Genomic DNA, 27,792 nt, shown 5'->3' on the forward strand with positions numbered 1-27,792 from the left:
TTATTAGCAAAGAATAATTAAGATGAAAAACGTAACAATATTTTATAAAAAAGCGCTTTTTAGGTTTCTTCGTTTTCGCAGGGCTATATACCAACGCCCGTAAATATTGATTCAGTAATCCTATCGCCTAAATAATTATCAGAATCACTGGGAAAAATGGCAGAGGATTAGAAAAGCGTTTTACAGCTCAGTTACAATTGAACTTTGCCAGACTTACATCCGGGTACAATTTTATAGATGTAACGATTGAAGAGCTTGCGCACGTAGCGATACTGCTACCTGCCTCAGCTCCAGGTCCAGCTGGTATCACAACGAGCATGCTAAAAATAGTATTTAACGAGTCTCCACATGACCTACTTAATATCGTCAACTACTCCCTTAAGAACAATTGGATCCCTCCAGATGGGTGGCTTGTTAGGATTCTCCCCCTGCTTAAGAAACAAGGAGCGGCATTGCATACGGACAACATAAGGCCCATTGCATTAACATGTTTTGATTTGAAACTAATAGAAAGAGTTTTATATGTCCGTATATTGGTGTTTTTAAATGGTAACACAATACTGAGCTCATGTCGGATCAGATTTAGACCACGATGCTCGATTTGGTGCACGCACGTTGATTTGAAAGAAAGCATGAAGCTTGCTCGACACAGGTGGCAGTATGCCGCGTTGGTGGCTCTTGATATAGTTAAGGCAGACGACAGCGTAGAGCATGTCAGCCTCCTGAATATTCTAAACAGAATGAATTTTTCTCAATATATTACAAATTAGATTTATGAATTCCAAAGAGACTGAAAATTCTATTTCGCCCAAGGTGGCGCTTACGTAGACGTTAAAGTATAATCAGTCCAGAGAAGTTCCACAGGGTTCTGTTCTTTCTCCTATCTTGTTTAATATTCCAATGAGTTCAATTCTACTGTGTGATGACGTACAATCGTATGTTCAAGCAGACGACGTTGCATTCTTCGCGTCAGCGAGTGATATTCCACTCACTGCAGAGAATATTACAACCATATTTTTCAATAATTGAAGATCGGCTTGAGAATCTCTGTCATTAAATGTTAGCAAGGTTGCCTCGCTTGTATTTCCTTTATATGTTAATGTCTCCCTCCAGTACCACCAGGACATAATCTCTCAGCGTGTCATTATTAAGTATCTAGGCGTTATATACGATCCAAAACTTAGCTGGCGCAACCACATCGAACATGTTGCGTCCAAGGCAGCGCGCGCTGTCGGGATGATCCGCAAACTCAGTCAATGCCGCTCTGGTCTACGCAAGGACACTCTCATGAAGATTTATCGTATGTATGTTCGACCCATGTTGAAATTTGGGTGCGTTTTGTTTTCTGGGGTGCCAGCATACAAGATTAACCACCTCGTCCTTCTAGAGCGAGAGGCTCTCCGGAGTTCTCTTGGTGTGTCAAAATTTGTTTCTAATAATGTATTACATCAAGAAGCCCGATTACCCAAACTTGCTTGCAGATTCCACATTTTTACAGTAAAAACCTAGTTAAACATTTACGCACCTTCATTGAGACAACCGCAGTATGTACTTATTAAGGAAAGATCTGCGTTTTTTGAAGAAACATGGACCTGTCTGTACAATCCGCAGGTTCTTTTTGTGCGAGCATAACTAGAAACATTAAATGCTCATATACACGAGATCATTCCCCTCAAAAACCCATAAGTACTATTAGAATTGAATTTGACGACATATTTCTTTCCAATGCTAAACTCCTGCGAACTATAGATATCTAAGCGGATTATTACAAGGTCATTTAGTACAATTCAATATCAATAATGTGATAGCGGCGGACGCATCAATGTGTGACAAGGAAGCGAGTGTAGGCATTTTTCTGAGGCGCTATCCTGGTCGTATTCAATGCGACTTCCTGATTTTACACCTATATTTCAAGCAGAATTATTAGCAATTACTTTAGCTCTTCGAAAACTTCCTGTAAATTCTTCGACAGCTGTAGTAGTGACCGATTCGTTGTCAGTGTGCACAGTACTCACCTCATCCTCAAACTTTGGAATCAAATAGAAGCATTGATCCCTTCGAGGTTTGTCTGGTGCACTTGGTATAGGTAACAGGTCACCGTGGTTTGTTTTTAAATGAAATGGCCGACGCACTTGCACGCACATCCCTACATGAACCAGTCATATGTTCTGCCAACTTCTGCTTACATCACCGCGGCTAGATTTAGAAAAACTATCTCTTTAAGAATACGCTGCAAAACATATATTCGAAATAACAGACCTAAACCATTTGCTTTACACTTGGGACAATCAGTGGTGTCGCACACGTAAATTGGAAATCTCCCTCACAAAATTACGATGCCGTATTCCACCCCTAAATTTTTATCTATACACGTCTGGTGTGGCGCTGTCCGCTCTGTCTTTTTTGCAAAGAACCTGAAACCATTGATAATTTTTTAATAACCTGCCGCTGACCCGCAATTAAGAGAAAGAAATACTTGGAAATTCCATTCCGAAAATCAGGCATTGCTATAAACACTGAAAACATTCTCTCCTTTGGGGCAACTACATTGTGTTTTAGCCATAGGAACGTATGCAGGGCCGTATGCGAGTTCCTTGGTTACACAAGGAGAATACCTAGTTAATTTACTCATATATTATTTTACAAATTCCAATTTACGTTAATTTACTGATTTGTTATTTAATAATTTACACAACTCCAGTTAAATTGAGTAAAAATTGTTACCTTCTAACTTGCGCTCCTTTCAAAAACACACGCTTTCGTATATCCCTTTTCCGTTTAACCGTCGGCTTCTTGGCCAATCCCCCGTAGTGGGTACGCGCCATTGCATAGGAAGGAAGCAAGCAAGCAAGCAAGCAAGAGGCAACAACAACAACAAGACGGTTTTTCTTGGGTTCATTTTTCATTGAAAAACTCCCGATGCAGCTTTCTGTTGCTCAGTACGTGCTACATGAAAATGTTTTTCCGAGCATGAAAGAAGCCCGCGAATACACGCAAAGTGCCTCGAGCGGCCAGTCGCGCGGCAATTTTGTGTGCAATAGCAGGCTTCTTTCACGCTCGGAAAACTCTTATGTAGCACGTATTGAGCAACAGAAAGCTGTATCGGGAGTTTTTCATGTTAATCTACAGTTTTCTCATTGACACTTTTCATCTAATTATAATATTTGGGAAGTTGATCAATTAATTAAGACTAATTATTTAATTCGGCGGAATGCAAACATAATTTGAGTATCTCCAAGCGACGGCAAAGAACATTACCTTGGTTCGGTCCAGCTACGTGGCATTTGCATATTTTTAAACTCTGGCTAAAGTTAGCTGGGACACCCTGTATACCGTGACGCGTTAACAAATGCTGCGGTCGCATCCATGTAAATGTAGCTATTCAAAAATAGGGCCGCGGCTCCTTTATGTTTAGTCAGCCAGCCATGCATGTACGCTGCCTTACATGCTCACATGATAACGACGCTGAGAAGCCTTGGTTCGTCGAGACCTTCATTTATGAAGGCGCAAGCCTTAGGCGGCTCATGGGACAAAAATTTGTCCATCCGGCATTGTCACACCATGATTCAATGACACCAAAATTAGGGGTCGAGCCATCGACCTTTGGTGGGAGTCGAACCCACGGCCTTTGATGTTAATTAATGCGAAGTTAATTGACAGTTAATAATGATAGAGCTAGTTAGGGCACTCAAGCCCACGGCCATTGGCGGGTGTCGAGCCCCCGGCCTTAGGTGGAAGACGAACCCACGACCTGTAGTGTTAATTAAGGCAGAATGAACTAAGGTACACTTAATATATAATAAAGTCACTCGTACACTAGACCCTTGATGAGAGGGGAAACCACTTGGAGATATGGGCGAACCGGCGATATCTCCAAGTTGGATTCCAATTGACATCGTGACAATCGAGAGTCGAACTCACGATCTTTGGTGTTAATTAAGGTGAAGTTAATCAAGGTAGAGTTAATTAAGATAACGTTAATTAGAGCCCTCGAACACACGACCTTTGGTGGGAGTCGCACCTGCGCATCTGCGACCTTTGGTGTTAAGTATAAACCTCATGCAAGCGCTCTTGCACGCGACAGCGACAAGCGACGCGATGGAGATGGCTGTCGCGTTCGCTCGTCGCCTACAAGTTGCACCCCATGCGAGCGATGACTTCGAGCGACGTCTCCCCAGTGTTGCCGGTATGAGGGCAGCAATATAGGCGCCAAACCAGCGTGGCGCGTGCTTTATTACCTTAAGTTGATGTGTTTTACTGTAAAAAGCAGCATAAAATATTTCTGAAAGTCTTGCAGTAGGTTCTTATCCTTGCACGTATAAAAATTCAATCGTTTGCTCGTTCGCTGCGACAATCGGAAGTACTTGAGTTATGTACATCCAGTTCCGGCTTCACGCTATTGGCTAGTCGCTCATAGCACTTCCGGGCGACGAGCGACGAATTCTAGATTTGCAGAACCGAGCGATCGCACGACAAGACCGAGCGATCTGTTCACGCGACGGCCCGATCCGTCGCTCGAAGCCGTCGCTCGTCGCTGTCGCGCACAAAATCGCGCTCATGGGGTTTAGCCTTTAATTAGGGCGGCGTTAAGACACAGTTAATTAAGGTAGGGTTAGTTAACACAGTCGAACCCACGACCTTTGGCGGGAGAAAACAAGTAATAGGAAGCAACAACGCGTTAAAATGAAAATGTCAATTACTGTAATGAATGCCTCGTGAGCGCGCATGCTTTCGCCTTCACCCTCTTTAGGGTATGCTAAAGTGATTGTCAACTTTTTTCTTTATTTCGAGGTGACAAGAGCAACAAAGGGAGAAAGGGGGGGGGGGGAGGGGTATAGCTTTCTAGACCAAATTCCAAATTTCCAAAGTGAGGGGTGTAAATTTCGGGCGGCGAGTCTGTACCCGCACAGCGGTGAGACCTTTGTAACTTGTAACGTAAAAGCGTACGCAGAGTATAGTGTATACTATACGCAGAGTAGAAGTTTTGTACCTGACTGATTCGACGAGTGTTTTGATGAGCTCCTGTATCGAGAGAACGTCGGCCAGGGTAGCGTCTCTCCTGTAGCCCCAGGATTTGCGGTCCAGGGTCATGCAGTTCTCCCACTTGTGCGGCTGTAGCACACCTGCGCATTCAAACCGCCGCTGCTTGGAGTTCAAATTGTGAAACATGTCGCCAGCACAGATTTGAACCGGACCCAGGTAGAAGACACAGAAAGCACAGACGCTGGAGTTCAGATGCGTGTAATGCGTCAGGGGCACTGAGCAATCAGCACAACAAAATAGTAGAGACGGCGGAGGCTTAGTCGCCTGAGCTCGTCATAGTAGCGATCTACCGTCTGCTGCTTTGCTGTAGCCGAGAGGTATATTACGCTATAAGTCATATGGTATGCTATACTATACTGTACTATTTTACTCTATACTATACTACAGTGTACTATACTATACTGTTTTATATGATGTATGTCCATATCTCATGCATTTATTTATTAATTTTATTTATTTCAAATACTCTCAAATCCCGAGGGCGTTAAAGAGATGAATGGTTGAAAATAGAAATACATAAGTATTCAATTTAACAAAAAGCATGGTTAAGTTCAAATTTAAAGTTGTTACAATCCGGGATAAGAGCGATGGAAGCAGGAAGGTGCTTGCAGTCGACATTTGTCCTAGGGGTGAAAGATTCGCTAAACCAGTTTGTATGACAAGCAGGCATCCCTACCTTAGCTGGGGCCTGACGTAAATGAAACGTGGGCAGAGAAAGTAAAAAAAAAGTGTGTGTTTGTGTGTGTGTGTGTGTGTGTGTGTGTGTGTGTGTGTGTGTGTGTGTGTGTGTGTGTGTGTGTGTGTGTGTGTGTGTGTGTGTGTGTGTGTGTGTGTGTGTGTGTGTGTGTGTGTGTGTTTTACAGCGAAGCTGTTAGCCTCTAGTTGGTCAGTACTTTTTCGTGTCCGCGTCCGTTAATAAAAATGCGGGCCGATCCCGGAGGTAGTGAAAAACCGGGCCTATCCACGGCGGAGGTGAAGCTGGCTTCAAGCGCTCAGCAAAGCGAAGTGAAAAGTGCACATAATCATTGGAAACACGCATACAACATACAGAACAGCATTCATTTCAATGAAAAGCAAGCACAAAACAAGCATCAAAACCAAATATTTGATGACTAGCCCGCGAGAAATTCATGCATTTCGTCGGACACTTTGAAAATTAATGTCGGAACTGGTGCTTCGTTCCAATTGGATACGCCGTGCGAACTCAGCGGCTATAATTCGTAGATCGAAATATGTGCATAAATTATGTAATTAAAGAGTTTATTTGAGTAATTCGGTTAATTACTCAATTGAACATTTTGATTTCGCGTGGAAGTTTTGGCCGCCTCATTGAGTAATTTAGATCAATGGTTAGAATTGTGCTATCTGTCATAGGCAATCTTTAAAAAAGATGGTGCAGCTCAAGAACACCTTGAATTGTGTGTTCTAATATTTTACGAATACTTGTTAATGAGATTGGCCGGTAATTATTAAGCAATTGTATACTACCTGACTTGTGGACTACCCGATGTTTCTACCATTAGGTCTCCAGCTGTCGGGTTCAGCGTATTCGGTTTTCACATATTTTTTTTTCCTTTCCGGTTCTTACCCAACATGTAATTGTTCTTGCCACATGTTCTTACCCAACATTTCCAGACGACAGAAGACAGCTTTTTCGCTCAATGGGCCATTTGATGCTTTCGCATCAATAACAGGAAAACGAACCACACACCCTGCACATGCCAATGTAAGGCAGTGAAAAACACAACTGCCAGAGAACGAATTGAACGCTGGCTGTGGCCAGCCGGGTTTCTTCGCTCTTGCCTGGATTGTAACGGTCGTCGCACGTGAAGTATCCGCCGTGATGGCACTGGCAGCCGTTGCACCAGCGGTCATTGGTGACCACCGTGTCTCGGACAGGGCTGCGCGACAGAGAGAGAAGCGCTGTGTCGCCTACGCAGAACAACACATCGCGAAGCCATGACAAGACATCGTCCTCAGGCGCGTCTTGGCTACTACCTGTCGTTGTAGAGCCAGGCCAGGAACTCCCGGCTCTTCCAGTATTCTGCGGGTGCAGGGTCGCCGTCCGACCAGATGATCTCGGGCTTGTACCGCTCCACCAGCTCGTGCAGCTCGACGAGTGTTTTGCCCTGAGGAAAAGGCGCGTACGTTTGGGTCACACCGTCACACAAACGAGAGCATACCTTGAGAGTCCCGCGAAAGCAATATATGACAAATTTCTCCCACGCGATATCAAGTTGCAACGAGGAAGGTGAATGTCTGACCAAGGACATGGCATACACACGCACACACGCACACCCATATATATATATATATATATATATATATATATATATATATATATATATATATATATATATATATATATATATATATATATATATATATATATGTGTGTGTCGGAATGTTGTTCTTCCTTCGTGTGTGTGTGTGCCCCTCCTCTGCGCCTCTATTCGCCTGTATCTCTCCACCCATGTCCACGTGTATCCGCTTGTATCCAAAATTATGCACATGTCGTGTGCAACCCGTACTTTGACCTCTGAATTGATTCCAATACCATGCGATCTTTGTTTTCATCAACGATGTTAGGACTGTTTCTGGAGTGGTAACACGCCTTTAAAAAAGGTGAAGCCAGGACAAGCGTATTTTTATGCAAGCCACCATACAGTCCTGTAAAAAAAATAAGGAAAACAAAGACCGTCTTTGTTGGCAGCTAAAACAGTCCATACGGATGGTCACTGGAAAATTTTGTTCTTGTTCAGTCGTCGCCTGAACACGTGTGAAACAACATCATCAAGATTCGTACCTCCCGAAATTTCTCATGAAAACCCGCAGTAGGCAAGAAGACATCGCGACGCCTTCTGCATACCAAAATTTATTATAGCCGATTTTGCAGTCGCTGATCAAGCACGATGTGTGATGTGCATGGTCCTTACAACGACAACTAACAAAGTTAGTGTGCACACTGTGCCCGACAAAATCTTGCAAATAGGACACCACGAAAAGATTGGAAGTTAGATGAGGAAGAAGACTCCCTCACGTAGCTGCCACAATTCAAAATCGCCGCTTCGTTTATGGGCCCTCTAATCAGCTGCGTACAAGCGGAAACGAGACTGAGGCAGTAAAAAGCGTAAGTCTGGAAGTAACTGTAATATGGTGCTTTCGAAATATACTGGTGTCTTTTTGCTTTGGCGTCATCTGCAGCTGTAGGCTCAATACAAGGGCGCTATTCACGCGCGATCATTTTCGCAGATACTTTCGCGAGATTTTACGGGACTGGCGCCGGACGCGTGCGGCGTCCAGCGATAGTCTAGCGTTCCGGCACTGTGCCAACTGAGCGAAGACAGCGTGCCGGGAACGCTGTCACTCGCAGACGCCGACGCATCCGGCGGTAATCACGCGAAATTTTTCGAAAGTGAAAATATCTCTGAAAGTGATCGCTAGAGAGAATACCGCCCCAGGTGCAGCAATCCGTGACTATACGCTTCAAAATCAAGCCATTAGACTCGTAACACTCGTAACACCATTCAATGCAGCGTCATTACTAAGGAATTATTACATACAAGCTTAATCATTTCCCATTGCTTACTACATTATACAAATCCGATTGTTGAAGCAATAGCCAGCAAGTTTCCTCACCGTTAGTTCTACACGTTCAACAGAGAACGTCTTAATGCCTGCGCCAGAATTCAACGCTAACAAAATTATCAGGTAACCTTGCCACGACATTTCTGCAGGGCATATCTCTGTAACGAGTAAATGGATGAAACGTTTATTACTCACTCCTTGACAAGACGGGGCGTAATAGGAACGAGGGAGAAGCGGTGTATGGAATTTTTCAAACGCCGCATACGACCAGGACTCAGTCGGACTAAATCGAAAAGCCAGAGCAGCGTTTATTTCTCTCTTATTAAGTTCGTTCTTTAAAAAACTGTTCATTCATGGTGGGATGAGTCTGCGTATATTTGACATTACCGACTTAAAATTTCATCTGAGGTTTTATTTGTTTCAAATATTTCCCTATGTATCTTCTTTCACTTTTGAGTACAGTGTCGCACTATTTTATGTGTATTATAACTGCTATTTTCTTTGAGGTTCTCAAATGTGTTGTTAAGCAGGTCTTCCGTTCGGTCTTTGACCCCAGGACCTCTTTTTGTACGTACAATATGATTCACGCTGCTGAAACAAACCTTAAAGAAAAAGTGGTACATTGCAGATGGCTGTGGCTATAGTAGGTCATCTTGAGAAACTATAAATATTCTTTGTAGTGCGCTTAATTAGCTAATTAGTTGGCGTCGATTATGTTAATTTTACTAGCTTTAGGGCATATGTTTTATATGAAAATGTTGTGGAGCCATGTGTTGTACATGAAAAAGTTGTGGAGCATGTTCAGAAACACCGGATGCAGTTCTTTCCCCTTTACGTACGTCGTTCATTTCTCCGCCTTCACAGACAGTCCATGAAATGTGACGGAAAGGGAGGACGTCACTATGCATTGAGGAGGGTAGCCGAAAGGCTACACCACTTTTTATCATTCGTTGTAGTTTGCACTGTCTTTCTTTCGCATACATCGATATATCAGCTCTTCCATATTTCATCTCTCCTATACAATGGGTAAAAATACGCCGCACTGGGACGAATCTTCAAGTGCGAAAAATTACGGTTGGTACAACGTAAGGATCGCCTTTCGCTCGATTCTATACATTTCTCATCAACCACCGTTCAAGGCGACCTGATCACCGTGAAATCTTATAACTCATTCCAGTGACTAGGCGCGAAAAGGATTAGCATTGGATTAGAATCGTAACATATTATACCGACATATAGCTTGAATTATTATGTGCTCTTGTGAGGACTGGGGGGGGAGGGTGGTGCTGCCGAACTTTTAATAAAAGAAATTGCGTCAACAATTGCTAGTTTGTTTGCGACGTTTCTGACGGCACCTTACCCTGGGAAGACGCTTTGGTGATAGAGCTTAGACATTTTAAAGCACCAAATGTTTATAGGCGGTGGGAATCTGGTTCATATAGCCACAGACTCTCCTAAAACATCGCTGATTTTGTTGAATCACGCCGGTCTCGTACAATCATCCAGATTTTCTCAATATCGAAGCGTCGCCCAATGCAACGTTTTTCACCGATTATCAAGTATAACGGAACATGGGAAAGCATAGTGAAAAAAAAAGCTGAAATAATACGGCAGAGCGCATCTTGCGATGACTGTCGACGTAAATGCGGTTACTATTCAAGCAGCGTATAGCGACACACCGTACTGCCACCGCCGAAACACATCATGTATAACGAAAGAAAAAAAAAAGTCAGCAGAGTTCAATGATTCGTTCGGCTCTGAACTTACTGCGACGCCAGCAAGCTGTCCTCCCATGATGCTGATGATGACAATGTGCCTTGTACAATATCGCAAACACTGTGCGGGATAAGCCACGAACTTGGTGGTATGATAAACGAACAAAGGTATATGTAAACGAATATATTAAAGAAACATATCATAAATAAAAAAATAATTTGTAAGAATGCTGTCAGCCGTGCACAGATAGGCATAAGTAGAAATAACTTAAAATAATAATAACAGTGTAATTGGAAGGGTTTAGGTGAAGAATAACTTAAATTTTGAATAATAATAATAGTAGTAGTAGTAGTAGTAGAAGTATGACTTTGTTCTTTTTCCTATTTGAATTTTATAATTTAATGAATGATAAGTAAATTAATCATGAAAGAAATGGGAAACGTTAATGGGGTAATCATTTTCTATCGCATTGGTAATATGGTTCGCGAAACGTTCCTGTGAATGTATCCCAATACCGATTGTCCAAGAGAGAGTACCACAGAACTGCATAAAGTCAGCCCGAGATCACGAAGCCCCACTTCCTTAAAGTTTTTTTTTTTTTTTTGTTAGCGGAAAACATCCTGCACGATAATAAAGTGATCAATTCATTCCGGCTTATTGCATAGTCGGAATGAAGCTGTATAACGGATACAGCGAGACCCGATTTGTGCAAGTAAAGAACGGCGTTGGCGACTAACCGTGCTGTTTAAAACAAAATAACCGCCCAAGCACTCCGTACAGATGGTTAACCAGCGAAGCAGAAACGTGCGGCTTCGGTGTTTATCGACGGGTTAATCCCGATGGTTCATTAAACGACGGCTTGGTAGGCTGCCAGATCGTCAGTATGCAATTGCTGCTTGCACTCGGCTGCACGAGCCTACTCTTGTGCCCGGGCTGCAGCATCGGCACGGCGTAGACGAGCTCGTTCCCGGTTCTGCTCGCGGCGTTGCTCATCGAAAGTTCCCTGCTCCTAAGGAGTGCGTATGACGCGTGGCCTACCCATTTAGGAGCCGGAGAAAAACTGATGCGCGCGCATGCGGCTGCAACGGAGAGCAACGACGTCACTACTAGCGTGGCTAATCCAACACCACCTAGATAGCATAAGGACTTTTCACTCTTATCTATGGCATCATGTAACCTGGCCCGACTGCCATGAATCTAATGAGGCTGCTTCCGAGTAGGCAACAGTGATTTTGTCGTCACCGCTTTCATCCCGCCAGCCTTGCCGATGGGAATTTCGGGCCAGGTAGTGTGTCGTCATGGATCGGAGTCGACAGGTCTTGTGCTATCTTGGTGGTGTTGGCTAATCGCGTGCCCCTCTCTCTCTCACTCTCTTTATTTTCACGCATGCGTATGGGGTTGCGCCGGAGGAGTTTTCGGCGCACAGGCGACCGTCAGACGGACGAACGCACGAATCGGCGAGCCATATACAGCTTCGCTGTAAAATTAAGCGATGGGATACGGCAGCGCAGCTTTATAATTGAAACTTCAGATTGCCGGGCCACCTCCATTTTCTGAAAAAAACATTGGTTTGGTTTGTTTATCCTTCACTTGTGAGGCGGCATACACACTGCGGGGGAATTGGACAAAATTCTGATGGTATTAGCAAACAGGCTTAATTCTTACTAAAGACAAAAATGTTCGAGGAAGAAATGAATGGAAAAAAACGTACGGAGAATTTGCCCACAAAACCGCATTCAAACAATTACAAATTCATCCAGAAAGAGAGGATACTCCAAGAGAAAGTCTGTCAGGAACTAAAAAAAAAAAGAACAAATAGACCAAGTTGTCTAAACCATGCCTCCAAATGAAGACTCCCCTGAAGAGTCTGCCCCGGCCACAGAAGGAACACAATTACTAGGGCTCAATAAAGTTTTCACTCACTCACCATGATAGATAGATTAGATTATGGGGTTTTACGTGCCAAAACCACTCTCTGATTATGAGGCACGCCGTAGTAGAGGACTCCGAAAATTTCGACCACATAGGGTTCTTTAACGTGCACCAAAATCCAAGTACACGGGTGTTTTCGCATTTCGCCCCCATCGAAATGCGGCCGCCGTGACCGGGATTCGATCCCGCGACCTCGTGCTCAGCAGCCTAACACCATAGCCATGCACTGAGCAACCACGGCGGATCACCATGATAGCCCAGCGGCTTCACTGTTTGTTGCACTGCTGAGCTCGAGGTCGCGGTTTCGATCTCGGCCAGCGAGGGACGCATTTCGATGGGGCGCAATGAAAAAAAAAAAAAAAAAAACGCTCGTGTACTTAGATTTAGGTGCACGTTAAAGAACTCCCAGCTGGTCTAAATTAATCCGGAGTCCACTACTACGGCGTGCTTTATAATAATATCGTGTGCTTGGCACGTAAAATGCCAGAACTAAAATCCTCAAAGGGCCCCTCACCAGGTGTGGCCATACTGAGCTGACAAGCGCAGAGCATACATTGCGCGATAACGATCGTGTCTGCAAAGTATTACATCGTTACGCGTGGCGGAAAGATCTCAAATTTCAAACCGAACGCAGTTCTTCCTTCTCCTCGCGGCCGCCGCGCTCCAAGCCGGAGAATGACGTACTCGTATGCCTGCGCCTACGTACTGGTGTCCGCAGTGTGACGTCGCTCGTGGTGACAGGTGAGTTCGAAAATTATTCAAGACATCTGTTATCTGTGCGATCTGTTGCTTGAATTAACGAATTGAACTTTAGAGAAATAATAAAAAACAGAAACGGAATGTATGTGTGTTTTTTGTTTTACTTGGCACCGAAGCAAGAGAGATATACTTCTGCTTCGTCTGCTTGTTCCCACGGTCGTGCGGTCAAGTGCGCAGGTACCGAAACCATGCCATTTTCTACCATGTTTCAGCGCGTCATCACGCTCTGCTATCCGCTTGTTCTGCCTCAGTATTCGTGTAGCACTGAATTATACCACTAGTCATGTTTCCTTGTGCACAGCGCGCAAAATCGCACGACCGCACGATCGTGGGAACAAACACAAACCTCAGCAAGCTGCTTGCCTTTCTATGAAAGCGCATGACTGCGCCGATAACGTGCCAAAAAGGGAAAAAATAAAGAGAGCTGGGAAACGTGAACGAAAGTTGATTTCGGTGGCTCACCTTCGAAAAATAGCTGGTGGTAAAGTTGTTACTTTTGTCCAGGAGAAACAGAGGATTGAACCATTCGAACAGAGAATGGTAAACGCCGAACACAAGATCCGTCTTTGACCGAATCGCTTTGGCCAGGTCTCCTGCGAAAAATATCGGCTTCTTATTCCAAGCGCCCGCTAAAAGATTATACATGCATAGAGCGTTCGAGTGGCAGTGCGGAGTGTATACAGTAATTTTGCACTCACACGATCGAGGAGGCGGGATATGGCCAGCACGGCAGCGCGCCAGACTCCATACAACCAGATATAACGGAGGGGTGCAATTCTCACCCTATATAGTAACTATCTGGAAATGTATATTAAGTAGATTTTCTATCTCTGCATCGTCCATCGATCATGCGTCAATGCGCAAACATCGCAACTACTCGCGTAGTCAGGTCGACTTTTTCGCTATCTTTACGAGGAACGAACTCCACGACCGTTCGCCTGACGGGCCTGTGAAAGACGCCGGTTTCGTCAATGCACATAGTGTTGTGATGTTAATCGTCCACACAAACACGCTTAATGATTATAGTAGTTTATATCGCGAATAAATGACTGCAAACTAGTTCCATCTACGCCGCGTCATAGGTATGTCTTGATGCGAGTACTATGTGTCACTAAGGTTTCGAGGCTAACGCGCTTGGAAGCAAAGCCACCATAAAAACGTGTCGTGATATCACAGCTACCGGCTTTCGGCCTTAGGACTGAAGGCTCTGCATTCGTGAAGCCCGTACAAATTCCTACTGACGTGTATGGCTTCATATTTGCACTGCCGTAGGGCACGCGGCCGTTGGTACCTGTGCGAAAGATATGCAAGTTAATGGCGAAATCCTCAAATTGCAGCGCAACGCGAGGAAATTGTTGTAACAGTTATATTGTTCTAGCATGGATATGCGTCGGACTCCTCCTTTTCCCGGTGAATTCACAAAGCTGGTGCAACAGAGGAAGTTGCACTATTGTTCCTGGCTGAGACGACATTGCCGAGCAGAGCCGTATACCTTCCAAGCTGGTAATGATTTAAATTGCACAATTCACAAACTCCGCATTCACAGGTCTGCGTTAATTATTCTGCCATTCACTTGCGGCTGCAAAAGCCCGTCATAAGTTGTGATGCGTATTTACCATTCCCAACATCCGAGTCACACCTCGCTTTAAAAAAAAAACATTAAAAAATATAAACATACCTACTAAGTCTCTCTTTGGCCCAACGTCCATCGCATTCCAGCTGAAGCTCACGTTTGACGGCCACAAAGTGAATCCTTCGTGATGCTTTGTGGTGAGAACAACGTACCTGCCAAGGAAAGCGATATTTGACGGGCCTTATTTCGACAATATCTGCTGTATGCTGTTAAAAGACACACCACACTCAAGCATGTGTTCTGGTACAACACCTATTGCAAGGCTTCCATTGTGCTGTACAGGGCACGCCTAACGCATATGCACGCTGTTCACTTTCGTGGCTGCCGTGTGGATGCTGCAAGCGCAGCGGCGAGTTTTCACTATTCCATACAAGGGAATGTGTTGGGGCCCTTATATATCATTCACTGATGCATAGGTGCCGACTACGGTGGGGCTCCGGGGCCGGAGCCCCCTCCGGAGTTTTCGGGGGGGGGGGGGGAGGGGGGAGGGCACAGCCTCCTCCCCGGCGATGCCGAAGCCATCATCATCCAACATCCAGCCAACATCATCCTTGCCTTGGGAGCTGCAAATGGCAACAAGAGGAAGGTCGCAAATATATATCAACAATGGAAGTGTGGTGGTAGACCAAACGCATCGACTACCATCAGAAATTATGAAAACCTGAGACAAACCGGCAGTTTCAAGAAACAGCGGCGGAGGACTCTATTTTTGAGCCATAACGTATAGGCACGGATGTTCTATCATTTATGATCTCAAACCCTCATGCTAGCGTGCGGGACGTTGTCACCTAGGTACCAATTTCCAAGTCATCAGTTTGGAGGATTATAAATGACGGCCTTTCACCTGTACCACCTTAAGCAGCACCAATGCGTGGAAGACAGGGACCTGTAGAATCGCCTAGATTTGTTGAATTGGGTCCTCACAAAAACCGATGCGTCACCGTACTTTTTGAGCAAGATCACAGGCACAGATGAAGCCAATTTTCGCAGAAAAACGACCAGGTAAATTTGCATAATGCAGACTATTGAAGTGACTCAAATCCACACTGGGTAAAGCGCAATCGGCACCAGTACCAGTGGTCGTTCAATGTGTGGTGCGGAATTTACGCCAATGCTATAATCGGTCCTATCTTCGGTCACACACTGAGTGGACAAGGTTACGTGGAGGAAATTCTTGAAGGAGTGGTTGATGAGATTCTCAGCGAAGTCCCGCTGTCACGTGGTCCACTTATGTGGTATTAGCAAGATATGGCACCAGCACACAACAGCAACCAAGCACGAAACTGGCTGGATGCGACTTTTCATGCGAAATAGATTGGAAGGCACGGGCCTGTAAATTGGCCTGACCTCTCTCCATTCGATTTCTTTCTTTTGGGCTATGTAAAAGATCGTGCTTACATGATCAAGACGGATGTCACACTAGCTCAAGGCAAGGATAGCAGATGCCTGCCGTAGAATTCCAGCGTCGGTCATGAAGAAAGCCACTGAAGATGTGATAAAGCGGACTCAGTACTGCTTAGCTGCAGAAGGAGAGCTATCCGAACACGTCCTCTAGGCAGCAGCTGGTGTTCAATGGGGCTTACGAATTCATATGTAATAAGGGCACACTGAAATCTGATGTTTTCTGGTTTTTCTTTCTTCTTTTCTCATTTTTCTTTTTTGCAAGTATCCCGATTGTCAATTCAGCTCATTTAGAAGTTGTATATTTTCTTTCTTGGATGTGTCGGTTTTTGCCTTTTCTCTACACATGGGCCGCTTCTCGGTCTGCTTGTTTCGCTTTTATTTTATGCCACGAACCTGTTTTTTCAGCATGCATACACTTTCATGGAAAATAAAACCGTCACTTTAATTTGGTCCGAAGCAGCTTTCTGGCGCGAAATATAGCTGCGTGCGCACTCTTTTGATGTGGTGCGAGCAGAGCCGGGATATTGAAACATTCCATGGCTATTCCATTGCATTTCGCTTTTTGTGCGTGGTCAGAGTGGTGCCTCGGCCGCGCTATCAAGGGGCTTTTGTTATCAATGTGATCAGTCGGCTTTGAGAGACGGATGTGACGTAGAAATCAGAAGAAGGAGTAGCTGCGAGACGTGAAACCTGCTCTTGGTGTTTCTTCTGTATCATTATCAAGGTGATGCGCTGTCTCTTTGGGTTTGCGACAGGCAATGTTCGGAAGCTTTCAATCAGCTTATTTGAGGGCACTGCTTTATGATGTGGGTGGGAGCGCAGTCACGTGGTGTGTTTCTCAATTCGTGAGGCTTCTTTGCCAGTCGGAAATAATTGTACGCAATTAGTACATCGCTGAAAACACCGCAGTTAGATGGCATTTGGGGGTGTCTACAAATGTCACCTTGACATTTTGATAATGAGGACAGGGCTTCTCGAGTTAGATAATTAATTGTAATTACCGAAATAAATCTCAGTAAAAAAATGACTGGCGGCTGGAGTAACGCTACATTTTTTTAAAGTCTTGGTGCATGATAGTTGGAGCACCCTGTATAATTCACTAAGTAACCTAAATGAGGCCAAGTCAGATTCACTCGAAATCAAAATCAACAGCAGACATGCGCAGCAGCGCTTATACTCGGACTCACAACAAAAGAAAAATGAGAGAGAGAGAGAGAGAGAGAGAGAGAGAGAGAGAGAGAGAGAGAGACTGCCGTTTAGCCGGAAAGGCGAAGCAATATTAGTGAGAGTCAAGTATACGACAATTATACGAAGGAAGATTACACCATCGAGGGACGCCAGATTCTTGACGGCGGGAAAGAACTCAGGCTGTGAAACTGAACTGTCTAGTGCTATGAGGTCTTGTAAATTATTCTCATATTGTCCTCTCTCTCACACACACACACACACACACACACACACACACGCACACACACACACGGAGATCAGAAAGCTGGTCGGGCCCCAGCCCCGCCCCACCCCCTGGAAAAATGAAAAACTTTCCGCCTATGCACTGATGAATATTCTGTGGGTGCGTTCGTACGCGCGTCATAAGCATGTGACAAAAATATGTCAACATATCCTCTAAATGCTACGCCAATTACTTATTTTTCATTGGAATTTCATTACATTTTTTTACAGATGACGCAAACAAACATGTCCGTTTGTTATGCATAATTACCCTATGAGAAAATGTGTTATGGTACTACAGGTCTTTACCATTGCAGACCTTCCTCGTGCAACAAAAAGTTGCGCAGTAAGATTGCATGTTTTTTACATCACTATATGTGTCTCGGTGTCCAAACTGCCTTGGATATACAAGCTATACTTACAAGTTCTTAGGGTTCAGATTCTGAAATGTGAAGCATTTAATTAAAACAAAATGTATTGGTGGCGGCAAATGCTAACAAATTTAGGTTGACGTACTGCCAGCCTCTTGCCTGCCCAAGAAAACGAAGAACTATGGATTTAAGAAATGTGAGCCACCGTTGCCATTGAAAGCGGCTGCAAACAGGACCCCTGGTTCATAATTACGTCAAGTGCAACTCCAGCGAGTCTACGTGTTCTTTGACTGGTGGTCCCATGTGTCATACGACTATGTTACACTTTCACTGTTCTGCAAAGGCGTCTCGAGTCTTGGCGCTCGCGCTTTTGACCAACAAAACCTGTTGTTCGGAAGCGCTGTTTGCCATTGGCCGATAGCCCTCACTGCTATACAAGGTGTCCCTCGTAACTTGAGCCAAACATTAAAAATATGCGAATGTAACGTAGCTAGACAGAACCAAGGTAATGTTGTGTGCCGTCGCTTGGAGATACTGAAATGAATTTTTTTCATTCTGCTTAATTAAATAATTAGCCATAATTAATCAATCAACTTCTCAAATATTATAATTAGATGAAAAGTGTCAAAGAGAAAATTGTACAGCGATATGAAGAACTGCCGATGCAGCTTTCTGTTGCTCAATACGTGCTACATAAAAGTGTTTTTCCGAGCGTGAAAGAAGCCCGCAAATACACGAAAAATTGCCGCGCGACTGGCCGCTCGAAGCATGTTTATTTCGATTTGATGTCCCCTCCAAATGACGACGAAAACTTACTGAGAGAACCACAGGGGCTAGTGCGCAATAAAATTTAGAAAGGATGTTGGGCATGTCAGGGGTGATGTGTGGGCAAAGTTATAAATGCGTAGGGTAATTTGGCACATTGTGGTAAATTATCAAGGAAGAGAAGTAAACTTTATTGGAGGCGTAAATTAGTGGTTAAGGCGCTGGCAGAGGAGCTAGCGTGGATACCTAGTGGCTGCGACGCGACTAGCCCACTCCACCAGCATGACTTGGAATTCTTGGCCTGGGAGTATGGAATCAAGTCGGATGGTAAATTCTCAAAGTTGTGTTAATTGCGCTTAGATACTCTGTAGGACGTGAGTCTGGTTGACCTGCCTTTCCTTACCCCTATCTCTCTCTCTCTCTCAGAGAGAGAGAGAGAGACAAACTATCACGTTTCAGAACTATCACGTGTATCAAGCTAAAATTTGGTAGAAATAAAAGTGTACGCATGCCTTGAAAGAGCATTGTGGAGAAATAGCAGTTGTAGATGGTTTAATGGGGATGGGGGACATTAGAAGTTACCAAATTTATAAACATTTGGTTTTTCCTGGACGCTTGCGAAGAGACTAAAACGCTTGTTTTTCGTGAACTGCTCCGCGTATGCGGATATGAAATAAGGAGCAGAAATAAATGGTCTATTACGGGAGACAGGGTGCATAGACTTCAAATTGCAGGCTGTAGAAATTTTCACAATGTCACCAGAGCCTAGAGAAGGCTTCTTCTAGCAGTGGATTTAGAATTATTGATGCAAGCAATTAAGTTCTCCATTTTTCTGCAGGAAACATTGTACACATAGAGAGGAGACACGTAGGTTTAGACGACATATCCTTCGACGTCCAAGGCGAAGGATGACGCCCAAGGCGATGCATTAGAGAGGTCCTGGGCTATACTTATATACAGGGTGTTTCATCTAACTTGAACCAAGGATTTTAAGAAGTGGTTAACCGAAACTGAATGAAACCAACGACATGTGGTTTGCCGTCATGTGGTACTCCTTAGGGTATTTTTATATTGCGCTTAATTAATTAACTAAGATCAATTATGCAATTTTTTAGTATTTCCTTTAGGGCCAAGTGTGTTTCGTTACCTTGTAGGGGGCATTCGAAAACGACCGATCCAATTTCTTGTGCAACGTACATGCTGCGTGGCGATTTTTTTCCGGAGTATAAAGAAGGCCCACGAAATATGAAATAAAACCACGTGACTGCGCTCATGCGCTACCGTATTGGAGCGCTCTCAACCGCCTTCGTGTGAAAGAACCGTGCGCGCGAATCGTGGCGAAATGAGCAGCCGCACATCGCCTTCACAGTGCGTCAGCATCTATGACGGTGGCACACGGAAAGGAAGCACCGTCCTCCCTGATAAGCGATAGGCTCGACGCACGGTTGAGAACGCTGCAATACGATAGCGGCACGAGCACAGTCACGTGGTTTTATTTCGTATTTCGTGGGTCTTTAAACGCCGGAAAAAATCACCACGCAGCATGTACAGTCGCGGACAGAATATTATGGACCATGAAATCTAAGAAAAAGCTGAATATCTCCGCAACCTCACAAGGCAATCTGGTATTTGCGTTTTGGACCTCGACTAGAATATGCTAACAACGTTGTCGTGGGCAGTTTTACTGGTTACTGTTACAGGCTGCTCGGGAATTGAACGTTTTCGGAGATCCCGTGGTCCATTTTATTCTGTCCGCGACTGTACATTGCCACAAAAAATTGGATCAGTCGTTTTGAAATGCCCTCTAGAGCGTAAAAAAAAATGCACTTGGCCCTAAAGGAATATTAAAAATATTGCATAAGTCTTCTTAGTTATTTAACTAATTAAGAGCATCACATCATCACATCACTTTATTACCTTAAAGACCCCGGTTAGGGGGTATTACATAAGGGCTGGGTTTACAAATCAAGGTTACAGAGAGTGATCTTCATGAGAAACACATGTAGTTAAGTTGTCCGCAAAAGTTGATGAACACGTGATGGCTGCAATGTTCCGGGGAAGGCCATTCCAGTCCACTGCTGTGCGAAAAAGAATGAGGCAGCAAAAGTAGTGGTGCGAGCACGTGCGCGTGCGATTGAGTAAGGATGGGACGTACGGGGGGATATGCGCGCCGGTGGGATGATATACGGTGCTTGATTGAGCGGACTGTGAAATAATTTGTGGAACAAACAAAGACTGGCGATGCGGCGACGCACAGAAAGATTAGCAAGATAAGTTTTACGTTTTAGGGATGATATGCTTATGTCGTATGAATATGAAGAATGGATGAACCTAGTGGCGCGATTTTGTACAGATTCTAGTTCGTTTCTTAAGTATGCTTGATGCGGGCTCCAGATGGGTGCTGCATATTCTAGTTTCGATCTGATGAGTGATTTGTACGCGAGAAGTTTTATGTCTGATGGTGCGTGACGCAAATGACGCTTTAAAAAACGGAGGGATCTGTTTGCGGATGATATGATATTGCTGATGTGTGCGTTCCATGAAAGGTCAGAGGATAAGGTGACGCCTAGATATTCGTATGTTTGAACTTGTTCGACAGTGCAGTGGGAGATTAGGTATGAGAATGATAGGGGATTAAGTTTGCGATGAAAGGAAACGAGCTTGCATTTAGTAGGATTAAGCTTCATTAACCAAAGATCACACCACTGTTGTACAAGGTTAAGGTCATGTTGGAGCGTAGTTTGATCAGAAAGCTTTGTAATTGTGCGATAGATGACACAGTCATCGGCAAATAAACGGATATGGGAGGATACATCTACAGGCAGGTCGTTATTATATATGAGGAATAGGAGGGGTGCGAGTACAGATCCTTGGGGGACGCCGGATGTTACAGGGAGGGAGCTGGAGCGGCTACTTTTAATTGAAACAAACTGGGAGCGTTTGTTGAGAAATGCTACGATCCATGCGAAAACGTTAGGGTGCAAATTTAGCTGGGATAGTTTTAGTATGAGGCGTTTGTGTGATACTGTGTCGAATGCTTTAGCGAAGTCGAGGAAGATTGCATCGGTCTGAAGGTTGAGGTCGAGATTAGAGTGTAGATCATGAAGAAATATGGCAAGTTGGGTTTCGCAAGATAAAGATTGACGGAATCAGTGCTGGGAAGGATGAAAAAAATTGTTAGTGTCAAGGAAGTGCATAATGCGAGAGTATATGACGTGTTCCATAATTTTGCATGGGACGCTTGTTAGAGAAATGGGGCGGTAATTTAGCGGGGATTGTTTGTTACCTGATTTGTGGACTGGAATGACCTTGCCCTCTTTCCAGTCGTCTGGTAAGATTCCTGTTTCAAGTGAAAGTGAAAAGAGCATCGAGAAATACACTGCAATAATTTCTTTAGTATTTTTAACAGTTTTGAGTTAATGTCGTCGACACCAGCCGATGATGAAAGCTTTAATTTGTCAATGAGGGATGAAATGCCAGCGACAAAAATTTCAACAGGGGCCATCATTGGCAGTGTCGCAGTAGGTGGCGTAGGAAGAGGCAAGTCGGCTTCTTCAGTGAACACGGAAGAAAACGCGATTTTAAAAGTGTCAGCACAAACAGCGTCGCTCATAATTTCGTCTTTATCGCTTGTAAGTGTGATGTCATGTGTTTGTTGCGGGTTAATGACTTCCCAAAATTTTCTAGGGTTAGTTTTTAGAATTTTAGCTAAGTCGTTATGATAAAATGTTTCTCGCGCTTTCCGAATTGCAGTGTAATAAGTGTCTTCCGCAGAATGGTACCTGTCCCATGCGCTCGGACTTCCATCACATTTCGCAGTACGAAAAAAGGCGCTTTTTCTTATTTTCGAGTATTTTTAAATTTTTACAGAACCATGGTTTGTTTTTATTGGCAAGAAAGCTCGCCGTGGGGATTAATTTATTAGTCAGGTCAGTAATTTTGTCTTTAATCACTAGCCAGTTGTCATTGAGGGAACGGGAACTGAAATTGTATTGGAAAACAGGCAGAAAATCCCGTAATTCATTATTAATTGCTTCATAGTTAGCCTTATCGTACAAGTGAATTGTTTTGCGGAAGACGGGACGTGTTTTGGGGACGAAGTTAAACGTGGTATGAATGACCTTGTGATCGCTTATTTCTCGTAAATATGCGATAGATCTTAAGCTTTCGGGGTTATTCGTTAGTACAAGGTCTAGAATGTTTGAGGATTCACAAGTGACGCGCGTCGGTTCTGTTACTTGTTGGATGAGGCCAAAGTTGAGACAAACATTGATAAATTCGCTTGCTTCGGTGTTTCCTGAAGTTGGTGAAGCCTGATTGAGCCAATTAATGCTAGGGAAGTTGAAGTCTCCATAAAGGAGGATGTGTGCATTGGGGTGTTTTTTAGTAAGCTGGGATAATATTTCATTAAGTTCGAGGGCGTAATCTGGATAAGTTCGAGGGGGCCTGTAGCATACCCCAAGTATTATTGCTTCGGGAGGGGCACGACACATTACCCATAGCGATTCCAGTTGTGAAGATGTAATGATTAGAGAGCATGATAGTTCTTTGTTAGTGGCGATGAGTACGCCCCCGCCACGTGCATTTTTGCGGTCGTGGCGAAAAATGTTAAAGTTCGGCAAGTCAGCCAGTGCCTCCGTATCTGAAATGTCGTCATTGAGCCATGTTTCTGTTAGTATCAGTATACTACTGCCGGTTGATTGTACTAGATTAGACAGGAGCACGCGTTTCGGAAGAAAACTAAGTATGTTAGTATAAAGTACAGAAAATGAAAGATTCGCTCTTGCGCATTTATGGTGCTGATGGCGTGGTTGCTCACGGCGACATGATCCCTACGATACGGCTTTGACAATTCCTGATGCAGTGTCAAAGACATATCGCTGGGCTCCAATATGCAATGTTTTGTAACGTGATGAAAATGGTACGGATTTGCTCCGAGCAAAGGCAATGAGCTGTTTTCGGGCGGTTCGAACTGGACGCGTGAAGTCTTCCCCAATGCTGAAATTTGTGCCTTTTAGTTTTGGACCGTTTGAGAGGATAGATTCTTTAGTTTTGAAGGATGAAAGCTTCACTATGATGGGTCGTTTGCGGTTAGTGGCGTAACGCCCTAGTCGATGTGCTCGCTCTATATCTTTGGGCTCGACTATAAGACCAAAGCGTTCAAGACAGTGGCTTACGAATATTTGCTCCGATTGAACGTATGTTTCCTTCGGGTTAGTGTCAGGAAAACCGTAGAATATTACATTTTTGCGCCGGGAACGGTTCTCGAGGTCGTCAAGGCGCTCTTCAATATCGCACATACGATGGGTTAGTTGACCGGTCTTAGTGCTAATGGCGTCAACTTCTGTTCGGAGAGCTAAAAGATTTTTGCAGAGATTTTCTAAGTCTGTGAGGCGGGTGCTTAGATTAGCAATAGTGCAGTTTGTGCTCGTTAGCTGGGTTTTGAGGCTCTGCATCTCAGATATTAGTGTGGCCTGGCCAGTAGCCAACTTTTTTAGTTCGTTGAGGACGGCTTTTTCAGGACCGGGGTTTGTCTCTATGTCCCCTGATAGCTGTAGCAAGGCGCGTATGACTTCAAATTTCTTAGCGCGCGTCACATGACGGCATACCATATGTTGTTGGTTTCATTCAGCTACGGTTAACCACTTTCTTCTTAACCCTTGGTTCAAGTTACGTGAAACTCCCTGTATACGGGCATTTTCGTCATCATCATTATCATAATCATCCCCATCATCATCATCATCAGCTTGGCCACGCCCACTGCAGGGCAAAGGCCTCCCCCATATTTCTCCAATTACTCCGGTCACGTGCTAATTGTGGCCATGTTCCTGCAAACTTCTTGATCTCATCCGCCCGTCTAACTTTCTGCCGCCCCCTGCTACGCTTCCCTTCTCTTGGAATCCAGTCCGTAACCCTTTATGACCATCTGTTATATTCCCTCCTCATTACATGCCCTGCCCATGCCCCATTTCTTTTTCTTGATTTCAACTAAGATGTCATTAACTCGCGTTTGTTCCCTCACCCAATCTGCTCTCTTCTTATTAACGTTACACCCAAACCCGCCGTGGTTGCTCAGTGGCTATGGTGTTGGGCTGCTGAGCACGAGGTCACGGGATCGAATCCCGGCCACGGCGGCCGCATTTCGATGGGGCGAAAACACCCGTGTACTTAGATTTAGGTGCACGTTAAAGATCCCCAGGTGGTCGAAATTTCCGGAGTCCTCCACTACGGCGTGCCTCATAATCAGAAAGTGGTTTTGGCACGTAAAACCCCATAATTTAATTTTAGTTACACTCATCATTCTTCTTTCCATACCTCGTTGCATCGTCCTCAATTTATGTAGAACCCTTTTCGTAAGCCGCCAGGTTTCTGCCCCGTAGGTGAGTACTGGCAAGACACAGCTGTGATGCACTTTTCTCTTCAGGGATAATGGCAACCTGCTGTTCACGATGTGGGAATGCCTGCCAAACGCACTCCAGACCATTCTTATTCTGATTATTTCAGTCTCATGATCCGGATCCGCGGTCACTATCTGCCCTAAGTAGATGTTTTCCCTTACTACTTCCAGTGCCTCGCTACCTATCGTAAACTGCTGTCCTCTTCCGAGACTGTTAATTAAACATCACTTTAGTTTTCTGCAGATTAATTTTTAGACCAACCCTTCTGCTTTGCATGTCCAGGTCAGTGAGCATGCATCGCAATTGGCCCCCTGAGTTACTAAGCAAGGTAATATCACCAGCGAATCGCAAGTTACTAAGGTATTCTCCATTAACGCTTATCCCCAATTCTTCCTAATCCAGGTCTCTGACTACCTCCTTAAACACGCTGTGAATAGCGTTGGGGGGATCTCAGGGCAGTGACGAAGGCGTTGACTGTGCTATTTACGCCAGCTGTGTGTTTCCCTCGCGGCGGTTCATAATAGCGATTAGCAGACGCAGCGGCAGCGCACTCGGCTAAATGCTGTTCGTTTGTGCGCGGAAGGGTTAGGAACAAAGCAATCACGACGCGCAAGCGGGCATGTCACGTGGTGGTTTTTTTTTTATATTTCGCGGGAGTCCGCATTTCAGAAGAAGTGGGTTTCCTTACGAGCGTGTAGAACAGCCTTCCCGGAAGAACTACACATAATGCGCAAGGAAGCGTAGAGCATTCTTCTAACATTTCTACCACAAACAGTCCTGACTGACCCATGATGACATATATGGCTTGGAAAGAGACACTCAGGCGGAGAAATTGCCGGCCAGGTCTGCCAGGCTAACCCCGCCGGTAGAAACATCATCAACACCACCACCTGAGCTACATCGCCATTATCACCGAGAAGGTGTAAACCGGTGCTTCACGGCAACCTGATAGACCTCGTTCTGCGTTTAATGTGAAACACTACATTTCACCAAGTTAACTCAGCGCAGCCAGAGTTACGGAGCGCGGTAAAGTGCTTGAAGTGTAGTCTCGTGCTTTGAATGCAAGAAGCTTAAATTGTGCAGACATTGTTACATTACTGTTAAGTCGCATGTAAATGTTTCAATATTTCATTACATCGAACATGCACACCCGCCGCGGGGGCTTAGCGGCTATGGTGTCTCGCTGCTAAGCACAAAGTCGCGGGATCGAATCCTGGTCTCGGCGGCCGCACTTAGATGGAGGCGAAATGTAAACGCGCCTGTGTACCGTGCATTTGGGGCACGTTAAAGATCATCTGGTTGTCAAAATTTATCCGGAGTCCCCTACCACGGCATGCCTCATTATCAAATCGTGGTTTTGGTGCGTAAAACCCCAGAATTCATTCATTCATCGGACATGCACACCTATACCCACCGTTCAGGAGGATTACCTTGTAGGGAACAAGGCAATGTATCACCATATCTGCACTGATATTCGTTCTCACTTCGGTAAAAACACATGCGGCTTCCCCTGTGGGCGGATAGGCTATTGTCACGGAGCGCTTTTGTGCCACAGTGCATATCGCTACTGGGAGAAGAAGAACGTACTAACTATTCTACACCGTAACAGTGCACACAAAATAACCTGCCGCCAACACCCGCCTCGCCGATACCGACCGGAACGAGAGTCACGTTCGCGTGAGGTGGGCTACGTGAGTGTTGAGTATTACTTCTCCTTGACCCCCAATGAAGCCACCAACGAATACAGCCACCGAAATGTCAAGTAATACGTCTGAGCTCACAAGCCTGTTGTAACATAGTTTTGGCAGGACACGACGTGCTGTTCCGGAACATTACCTCCGTGTACCGTTCAGGGTAATGGAATCGCGTTAGAACGTTTGAAAAGGTCATCACACCGTCACAACCTTAGCTAACTTTTCGCATAGCCAAAGAAATTCCCAATGTAGATGCAAGCGCGACCCATCATGACAGCACGGCGCGTCGCGAAACACCGCTCCGAGACAAAAGAACAAATGACTAATTAACAAATAAAAAGAACAAAAGCTAACACATCGAAAACGTCTGCATACACCGCAGAAGGCTACTCTAGTGACTTTGGTGCCTAACATTGCATATCACCGCATCAGCTGCACCCATTCCTCTCTGTCACGCCAACTGATAGGAATTGAGAGTATTTCAAATAAATAAGTAAAGCCAAAATTTTAAAAAAACGATCCGCCTCACCGCGCGCCAGATTCTTGGAAGATGCGTGCCCACTCGTCCGGGTCAAAGAATTCGCACGTGAAGTCCTTCGCAAAGGCCGGGTAGGTGAAGTCCGGCGGGTAGTTTTTGGCCATGAACTTGGCAGGCTGTGGGTTCCGCGGATCGCCCCAGCCCTGCCAGTACCACCAAAACCACTCGGACGTGTAACTGGGCACCGCGAAGATGCCCCAGTGCAGGAAGATGCCCACTTTGGCTTTGTCGAACCACGCGGGCAACGGCCGACTGTCCAGCGAGTCCCAGGTTGGCACGTAAGGCCCGATGGCCTCAGCACCGGGAGGCAGCGCGGCGCAACCGAGAACTGCGGCCAGGGGCACAAGCCAGCGCTGCACTGTGTGGACATGCGACATGAAAGGGAAAACACATATCGCAAGGCTCATTCGCTTGCTACTCCAGAGAAATTCAGACGAGCATAAAACACCTACAAAGTGACAAGGCCAGACTCACAAACCTCGTGAGACGTGTCCTTACTGGC

The 27,792-nt window shown here is 44.9% G+C and overlaps 1 protein-coding gene across 4 annotated transcripts in view; it reads right to left on the minus strand.

The window, feature by feature from the left end:
* Positions 1 to 27,792, minus strand: part of LOC135903941 (alpha-L-fucosidase-like) — a 156,067-nt gene that overhangs the window by 21,552 nt on the left and 106,723 nt on the right. For all 4 annotated transcript variants that reach the window (XM_065434419.1, XM_065434418.1, XM_065434417.2 and 1 more), the window contains exons 2-7: positions 27,282 to 27,648; positions 14,717 to 14,823; positions 13,501 to 13,631; positions 7,042 to 7,172; positions 6,847 to 6,944; positions 4,991 to 5,123 (exon numbers count right to left, since the gene is read on the minus strand). In XM_065434419.1, the coding sequence (XP_065290491.1) occupies positions 4,991 to 5,123; positions 6,847 to 6,944; positions 7,042 to 7,172; positions 13,501 to 13,631; positions 14,717 to 14,823; positions 27,282 to 27,648 (967 nt within the window). The remainder of the gene's footprint in view (positions 1 to 4,990; positions 5,124 to 6,846; positions 6,945 to 7,041; positions 7,173 to 13,500; positions 13,632 to 14,716; positions 14,824 to 27,281; positions 27,649 to 27,792) is intronic.

This window comes from Dermacentor albipictus, chromosome 1, assembly GCF_038994185.2.
Source record: "Dermacentor albipictus isolate Rhodes 1998 colony chromosome 1, USDA_Dalb.pri_finalv2, whole genome shotgun sequence".
Taxonomy (NCBI): Eukaryota; Metazoa; Arthropoda; class Arachnida; order Ixodida; family Ixodidae; genus Dermacentor; species Dermacentor albipictus.